Source organism: Lathyrus oleraceus, chromosome 2, assembly GCF_024323335.1.
Source record: "Lathyrus oleraceus cultivar Zhongwan6 chromosome 2, CAAS_Psat_ZW6_1.0, whole genome shotgun sequence".
NCBI classification, from domain to species: domain Eukaryota; kingdom Viridiplantae; phylum Streptophyta; class Magnoliopsida; order Fabales; family Fabaceae; genus Lathyrus; species Lathyrus oleraceus.
In genome coordinates this window covers 490,105,215-490,114,751 of record NC_066580.1, presented here as the reverse complement: position 1 = coordinate 490,114,751, position 9,537 = coordinate 490,105,215, and the positions used below count along the sequence as shown (strand labels likewise).

General features: G+C 39.0%; 1 protein-coding gene across 1 annotated transcript; it reads left to right on the top strand.

Annotated features, from left to right (window-relative positions):
- The first annotated feature begins 397 nt into the window (after positions 1 to 397).
- LOC127123924 (serine/arginine-rich splicing factor RS2Z33-like) lies at positions 398 to 1,150 on the top strand. Its single transcript, XM_051054100.1, has one exon. The coding sequence runs from the start codon at positions 398 to 400 to the stop codon at positions 1,148 to 1,150; it is 753 nt and encodes a 250-aa protein (XP_050910057.1).
- The last annotated feature ends 8,387 nt before the right edge of the window (positions 1,151 to 9,537 follow it).

Sequence of the window (9,537 nt, the reverse complement as noted above, 5' to 3'; positions counted from 1 at the left end):
TTAGTGGTATTAGAGCACGGTCGGTCATTCGGCCAGGTTATGAATTTGTTTGATTCTATTGTATCTGATTTGTGTGTATGACACAATCAATATGGTTTGTTCAACAATCCTTGTTGTTGTGGTTGTTTGGTTGGTGTAGCAGGAAGATGGTTGCTGGAAGGAATGATGATGCGCTTGCGGAGGCATTAACCCTGTTAGTTGGTGCCATTTCGCAAATGAATGCTGGTGATCGGGAGCGTGATGCTGATGAGTTTCGTAGTTTGGGGAAGTTCTAGAGAAACAAACTTTTGAAGGAGCTCATTAACCTAAAAAAGCTCAAGAGTGGTTTAAGGAGATTGAGAAAATCTTTCGAGTTATGAACTGCTCAGATACGCAGAAGGTGTAGTTTGGAACTCATATGCTTGAGAAAGAAGTTGAGGATTGGTGGCGCAACACTGTTCAGAGATTTGATGAGAATGACATTGAAGTGACTTGGGAACTTTTCCATGATGCTTTTCTAGAGAAGCATTTTCCAGAATATGTTCGTGGAAAGAAGGAAATTGAATTCTTTGAGTTGAAGCAAGGTAATGGTACCGTAGACGAGTATGCTGCAAAGTTTGAGGAGTTGATCAAATTTTGTCCCCATTATAATACTGTTAATGCTGAGAGATCCAAGTGTCTTAAGTTTGTGAATGGCCTGAGACCTGATATCAAGAAGGCAATGGGTTACCAACAGATTACGATATTTTCTGAGTTGGTTAACAAGAGTAGGATCTATGATGAGGATACTTGTGAGAGTGCTGCTCATTACAAGTCCTTGCATGATAAGAAAGGAAAAAGGCAATTCCGAGAGAAGCCATATGATGGTAAGAAGAAAGCTAGTGATAGCAAGAAGCCGAGTGGGGGAGGATCTCACACTCTTGTCAAGTGCTTCAGATGTGGTGTTAAGGGACATCGTGCTCATGAGTGGCCTAAGGGTGGTGTGACTTGTTTTAAGTGTGGCAAGCAAGGTCACAAATCTTTTGATTGCAGAGTTGGTTCGAATGTGACTTGCTACAACTGTGGTGAGCAAGGGAACATTAGTACCAAGTGCAACAAGCTGAAGAAGAAGCAATTCAAAGGGAAAGTGTTGTATTGTCCGGTGCTGATACTTCTGCTGAGGAGAGATTGATTCGAGGTACGTTCTTTATTAATAATATGCCTTTGATTGCTATTATTGATACCGGTGCGACACATTCTTTTATTTCTTTGGATTGTGCTAAGAGATTGAATCTCGAATTACCTGTTATGCATGGAAGTATGGTTATTGATACTCCGGCTATGTATTCAGTGACTACTTCATCTATTTGTTTGAAATGTTCGTTGAATATTTGTGATAAAGATTTTGAAGTTGATTTAGTGTGTCTTCCATTGAGTCAACTTGATGTTATTTTGGGAATGGACTGGTTGAGGTCCAACCATGTCTATATTAATTGTTTTGCGAAAGCTGTTCTTTTTCTTGATCCAGAGAAGGAAGGTGATTTATTCTTGTCTACTCAGCAAGTGAATGAATCTGTGCAAGATAGTGCTGAAGTGTTTATGTTGGTGGCAAGTTTGAAGCTTAGTGAAAATGGAATAATGGGTGAATTTCCAGTTGTTTGTGATTTTCCTGAAGTGTTTCCTGATGAGGTTAGCGATTTGCCGTCTAAACGTGAAGTTGAGTTCACGATTGATTTGATTCCTGGTACTAGTACGATATCGATGGCTCTGTATCGGATGTCACCATCTGAGTTGAATGAGTTGAAGAGTCAACTAGAGGATTTGCTTGATAAAAGGTTTATTCGTCTGAGTGTGTCACTGTGGGGTGCACTTGTCTTGTTAGTTAAAAAGAAAGAAGGTGAAATTCTGGTATCAGATATGAGATGTCGAAGGTAATTTCACGACACTAATATCTGAACAATATAAACAGGATAAAAGATAAAGAACAATAATGCCAGTGACACAAGCAATTGTTAACCCAGTTCGGTGCAAACTCACCTATGTATGGGGGCTACCAAGCCAGAAAGGAAATCTACTAAACAGAATTAGTTCAAAGACTCTCAGTAAACAACTTCAAGTTACAGTCTTTTCACCTAATCTCTACCCGTGTGACTTCTATCTAAGAACTCCTAGATATGAGATCCTACTCACTCCCCCTCAATCACAACAGTGATATAAAACAAGAATTACAATGAAAAGAAGACACTCTTCAAGAACACATACTTGATCTTGCTTAAAAGCTTCAATTAAGTAAACACACACTCATGCTTCAAAGCTTAGAGTGGACAAATTACAACTCAAAAGTCAGTCCAATTCAATCATCTATGGATGAATGAATGGCTCACAATACACACGACCACACAAGACTAAAACCCTTATTCTCTCTCAATATTTCGTTCGCTATTTCTTGTGTATAAAACCAGGTTTTCCATGCCCTATTTATAGAATCGTTTGGCTGGGCTTGGACATCATAAAACCCTAAAACTATTTTCCATTCATATCTTCTCATGACAGCTGATTATATCTCATTGGAAAATAAGTCAATCTGGTTGTAATTACTTATTGAATGGCGCATTCAATCATCTCTTCAATCACACATAGATTGGCATAAAGAATGCAATCACACAATACATAACATTCAGACTGAATGTTCTGTATATAGATGTCATGACATCGGGTCTGACATCTCAATAAAATCCTGCATATTCACCTTTTAAACATCCTGCAGGCACATGTTATCTTATGTCAAGACAACACTTGTGACAACTTGTGAACACTCTAGGTTTTACCAAAATTGCTGCCAACATATAGAACCAGCAAACTCCTCCTTTGGCAAATTTTGGCTAAAACATACATCAGATCATTTGTTCACAAGAGTAAAAAAACACATCAGCAATTTAGCAGTAGAAGTAATAAAACATACATTTACTAGCTAAAATAGCAACTAGTAAACATATATTAAACACATAAGTGCTTCTTCTCCCCCTCAGTCTGCTCAATACAGACATCTCCTTCAACAACACCTATAACATCCACCACCCCATCTAACATCACATGTACTACACAAAACATCCTTTTTGTCATTTATTTATAGCATAGCTACTTCTGTCATATGTTTATAGCATATCTACTTTAGCTATAGCTCCTTTAGCTACTTCTCCCCCTTTTTAGCCAAAAGAGACAAAAGAGACCAATGAGACAAAATAAATGTCTATTAGTCCAACAGAATGTCACATAGAAGAATGTCAAAACATATTGTTAGGTGTTACAGAACCACAAACAAACACATCTATACAAGCTGAGATAAAAATCCAGAGAGATCAAAAAGAACCCAGAAAAAATACATCAAGGCATCAAAATAAGACTGCCAAAAAAACACCATCAGAACATCCAGAATAGCATATCATCAGAAAAGTGAGGAACAATCTTCAACAAAACTCAATCAGAGGAGCTTGCATCTTCATCAGCTTCAGAACCAGAACTCCCACTTGATTCATCTTGAGATTCAGACCTCTCACTAGAGGTTTGAGCTTCTGTTTCCTTTGCCTGTCCAACATTATCTCTATCAACTTGCTCCAAGCTATCAATCAGAACCTCCAAAGCTTCTTTCCTGGCTTTAGCTACCCTTATCCCAGTCTCCAATTCCTTACAAGTTTCTTTCAGTTCAGCAATCAGACCACCTTTTGAGGTTGTCTTCTTCACAGCAGATGTCATGACAATGTCATTGACATGACTGCCTTCAAATAATTTGTAATGAACTGCTAGAGGGGGTTTCCTTCTACTAGGAAGATCATTTGTGCTCAGGATTCCAGGTTGCTGGCTTAGGATGATCCCACAAATCATTGAGGGAAAAGCTATGGGCAGCTTCACTGCATTTGTAGAAGCATGTTTGACAATCTTTTCAAACGTGAATCTACCATAATCAGAATTCAGCTTGGTTCCAATAGCAAATATGAGCCTTCCAAGAGCATTTGAGATTGTAGAGATGTGATTGGTTGGTACCCAATTTGCTGACCCTATCTTGTGCAAGATAGCATATTTCACAGTTAGCTTTCCAACAGGGAGATGCTTCTTGCTAGGCCACTCCTTGACCTGTCTAGCAGTTATTTCCCTACAGACTTCATTGTCTGTGGCTTCTAATTCACAAGCACCTTCTTTTCCTCTTCCTAGGAACTTATTAATCACAGTTGGAGAAAAATTGATACACTTCCCTCTAACAAACACCTTACAAAACTCTTTGATGTTTTTATCAGCAATGTCCTCAGGGATGTTCACCACAAATTCTTTAATCAGACCTTCAAAACACTAAGATAACCCAGTAACAGTTTTCATTAATCCAGCAGACTTAATCAGGTCCATGACCTCTTTAACCTCCACAGCATCCTTGCCCATTTCTCTTTCCACGGCCACTCTCCTTTGGATTACAAACTTCCATTTTGCTGCTCCATCTTCAAGATGGAAGGAAATATTATCTAAGTGTACAGCAGCAACTTTTGCAGGCGATTTTCTAAGAGTTGTCCTCTTGATATGAGAGATGTCAGGGACATCTTCTTCAACATCTTCATCTGAGTCAGAACTTTCTCTTACTTTTCTCTTCTTCACCTCCACTTTACCCTAAGACTTTGAGGGGCCTACAGCAGTAGCCTTCTTTGCAGTTTTGGCTGTCATCATCTCAGCCACATACCTACCCTTTCTGGTCTTCATCCTCTTAGCTACACTAGGCTTCAAGTGATGAAGCAAGCTATCATCTTCATCATCCGAGCTCTCATCTTCCAGGTCAAATACCCTCTTAGCAGAGTCATGCTTCTTAGACTGAGAAGCATTGGCAGTAGGTGATGCCACAAATTTCTTACTAGACAAAGTTTGCCCTAAGGAGCATAATCCTTCAGCAGCTATATCTTTTTCAGACCTAGAGGAATCATCCTCCTTCTCATTGTGAGGTCCAACCTCAGGAGAGGGGTCCCTTCTTGATAGAGGAGTAGAAACTCCCTTTACAGAGTGTCCTTCATTGAGGATCCTTGTGACAAGATTTCTAATGACACGATCAGTATGATGTATGTCGTCCTTAGAGCTAGGGGTAATAGAACTGTTACCTTGAGTGTGGCATGCAGTGGAGGATGAACTAGGAGAGTCGCCTGGAATGACTGACAGGGGAATCACTTCCAAAATGTCTTCATTAAGAAAGTCCATAGAGGGCGTTCTAGCTTTGTGCGCATGTGTGGTGTTTTTAGAACCAGATGGTGAAGGATGTTGTGACATCTTGTTGTTCTTGTGGAAAGATTTTTGTTTCCCTAGCAGAGAAGGTTGGTGAAGTTGAAGGAAGGTGGAAATGTTTGAGTAGAGGTTGCGTGTGAAAATGCTATAGATGGAAGTTCCAATACTAGGTGATGATTTACCATAAATGGGGCACTTTCTTTTAAGTGGGCAAACAATATTTTTATTACCTTTTTCACTCCAAATTAATTGCTATAAATTCTCATAGATACAAATCCCTAATTTCCCTCTTAGATATTCAAATTGATTAGCATCCAAAGCCTTTGTAAATATATCAGCTAATTGCATTTCAGTAGTAACATGCTCAAGGGCTATGATTTTCTCTTCCACTAGTTCTCTAATAAAATGATGATGAATATCAATATGTTTTATCCTGCTGTGCTGAATAGGGTTCTTAGAAATATTTATAGCACTCAGGTTGTCACAGTACAATGTCATGACATCTTGTGTGACATTATATTCAGTCAGCATCTGTTTCATCCAAACCAGTTGAGAACAACTACTTCCAGTTGCTATATATTCAGCTTCAGCAGTGGACAGAGACACACAAATTTGTTTCTTACTAAAACATGATATTAAGTTGTTCCCCAAGAAGAAACATCCTCCTGATGTGCTTTTCCTGTCATCAGCACTTCCATCCCAGTCAGCATCACAGTATCCAGTTAGCATAGATCCAAATCCATGAGTATACAACATCTCATAGTCACTGGTGCCATTGACATATTTCAGTATCCTTTTCACTTGGTTTATGTGACTGACTTTTGGTTCAGCTTGATATCTAGCACAAACACCTACAACAAAAGCAATGTCAGGTCTGCTTGCTGTGAGATATAGCAAACTTCCTATCATGCTTCTGTAGAGACTTTGATCTACACTAACACCATTTTCATCTTTGGAGACTTTCAGATGTGTAGGAGCAGGTGTCCTTTTATGACTTACATTCTCCATGCCAAACTTCTTAACAATGTTTTTGGCATATTTGCTTTGAGATAGAAAGATAGAATCTTCCATCTGCTTGACTTGTAGCCCAAGAAAATAGGTTAGCTCTCCAACAAGGCTCATTTCAAATTCAGACTGCATTTGTTTAACAAAATGTTCGACCATCTGATCTGACATCCCACCAAACACAATATCATCCACATATATTTGAGCCACCATGAGTTTTCCTCCTTCATTCTTAACAAATAGGGTCTTGTCAATGCCTCCCTTCCTGTATCCATTGTTAATGAGGAACACTGTGAGTCTATCATACCAAGCCCTATGAGCTTGTTTCAAACCATAGAGGGCTTACCTTAGCTTATACACATGTTTTTGGAAGATTTGGATCTGTAAATCCTTTGGGTTGTTCAACATACACTTCCTCATTTAAGTAACCATTCAAGAAGGCAGTTTTTACATCCATTTGGAACAGTTTAAACTTCATAATACATGTCACTCCAAGAAATAGTCTAATGGACTCAAGGCGAGCTACATGGGCAAATGTTTCATCAAAGTCAACTCCTTCAACTTGAGTGTATCCTTGTGCTACTAATCTTCCTTTATTTTTAGTAACCACCCCTTGTTAATCAGATTTATTCTTGTACACCCACTTTGTTCCAATGACATTTATTCCTTCAGGTCTAGGAACCAGTTCCCATACTTCATTTCTCTTGAATTGGCCTAACTCTTTCTGCATGGAATTGATCCAGAATTCATCAGTCAAGGCTTCCTTGACATTTCTAGGCTCAATCTTGGACACAAAACAGCCATGTGAGATCACTTCCCTTGATCTAGTTGTGACCCCTTTATTTGGGTCTCCTATATTGAGATCTTTAGGATGATCCTTCTAAATTTTGATAGAAGGTCCCTTATTAGTTTTGTCAGCTTCAGGTTCAGCTTGAGTGAGTTCACTCTCATTACTTTTGTTTGGGAACTCAGCTGGGGGGATCATTTAGGGATGTCTCAACATCGTCTATGACATCAGTCTGTTGATCATCAACCACATCATTGATAGATTCCATCATTACTTTTGTTCTGGAATTAAAGACTCTAAATCCTCTGTTGTTTGTTGAGAAACCCATAAATATTCCATCATCACTCTTAGGATCCATCTTCCTTCTTTGTTCACGATCAGTCAAGATATAACATTTACTACCAAACATATGGAAGTATTTGACTGTAGGTCTTCTCCCTTTCTAGACTTCATATAAAGTAGTAGGAGTCCCTTTCTTCAAGGTTACTCTGTTGTGAACATAGCAGGTTGTGTTCAAAGCTTCAGCCCAGAAGTGGTAGGGCAATTTCTTAGCATGAATCATAGCTCTGGATGATTCTTGGAGAATTCTATTTTTCCTTTCTACCACACCATTTTGCTGAGGAGTAATGGGAGATGAGAACTCATGACTAATTCCCTCTGATGCATAAAATCCAGCAAATTTTCTGTTCTCAAATTCTTTCCCATGATCACTTCTGATTCTGATAACCTGACTTTCTTTTTCTCTTTGAAGTCTTAGACAAAGATCTTTGAAGACTTCAAATACATCAAATTTTTCTCTTATAAAATTGACCCAGGTGTATCTGGAGAAGTCATCCACCAATACATAAGCATACTTTTTCCCACCAAGACTTTCCACCTGCATGGGTCTCATCAAGTCCATATGGAGAAGTTCCAGCACTCTGGAAGTGGTGTCATGTCTGAGCTTCTGATGTGACATCTTTGTCTGTTTTCCAATCTGACACTCCCCACAAACTTTTCCTTCATCAATCTTCAAGTTTGGAATTCCTCTGACAGCTTCAACAAATATAATCCTCTTCATTCCTTTAAGATGCAGATGGCCCAATTTTTGATGCCATATCTTCACTTCTTCTTCTTTGGCTAGAGTACACATTGATGAATAACCAGTTTCTTGAGAACTCCACATATAGCAGTTGTCCTTAGACCTGACTCCTTTCATGATCACTTCATTTTCTTTATTAGTAATCAGATATTCAGTTTTTGTGAAGTTTACAGTTAGACCTTGGTCACATAGTTGACTGATGCTTATTAGGTTTGCAGTCAGTCCCTTAACAAGTAGGACATTGTCAAGGTTAGGGACTCTAGGGAAGTTTAGCTTTCCAATCCCCTTGATTTCACCCTTTGCTCTATCACCAAAGGTTACATAGCTGGTGGCATGAGGATGAAGGTCAGTTAGCAGGTTTTTGTTTCCAGTCATGTGTCTGGAGCATCCACTATCAAAATACCAGTCTTCTTTGGTTGAAACTCTGAAGGAAGTGTGAGCTATCAGGTTAGTAACACCAGTCCTAGGAACCCATTGTTTTCTGTTGACAGGGATGTGATGTTTAGGTCTAGGTTGATGATGAGAAGGACTAGGATAGCCATACAACTTATAGCAGAATGGTTTTATGTGGCCAAATTTTCCACAGTAATGACATCTCCATCTTTAGTGTTTTCCTTTATGTTGTCTTTCCTTATGATGTTGTGACACATGATGTGACATCTTTGGTTTGCTACCAGTGTGACTACACTCGGTTTGGATTCATTGAACCCAAGGCCAGACTTGTCTCCTGCTATTTTTCCAGTCTCGAGAATTTTGTCTAAGGTGTCAGATCCATTGTTCATCATTCTGACATACTTTGTCATCTTATCCAGTTTGGAGTTCAAGAACACTGCTTCAGTCTTCAACTTAGAGATGGTTTCCAAGTGTTCTGCCTTCTCATTCTCCAATTGTGTTATCACTTTCTTCTGACTTTCCACTTGTTGACACACTTCTTCACTTTTGTGACACAACTTTATGTAGGTAGTGGTTAACTCATCAAAGGTTACTTCATCGTCACTTGAGTCTTCATCAGAACCCCATCTTCCAGTCAAGGCAGTCACAAGATTTGCAGATTCTCCTTCTGTTTCACTTTCATCAGACCAAGTAGCAGCAAGACTCTTATTCTGTTTCTTGAGGTAGGTCCCACATTCAGATCTAATGTGTCCATACCCATCACATTCATGGCACTGAACTCCTTTTCCTTCTTTGGACTTGTCATCAGATCTTGTTCTTCTTCCAGCATTATTGGACCTACTGATGTCAGATGAGATGTTCTTGACATTAGACTTAGACCTTACATCCATCTTTTTCAGAAGTTTGTTAAACTGTCTTCCCAGCAATGCTACATCATTTTCCAGATCTTCATCAGTATCTTGACCACTTTCTTCCTCTTTCTCTTCAGTGTTTGACATGAAGGCTATGCTCTTGACTTTCTTTTCAGATCCATCACACATTCCCAACTCAAATGTTTGGA

What these genes read in the sequence shown, in the direction of transcription:
- LOC127123924 (XM_051054100.1), top strand. Translation starts at nt 398, where the DNA reads ATGCTTGAGAAAGAAGTTGAGGATTGGTGGCGCAACACTGTTCAGAGA.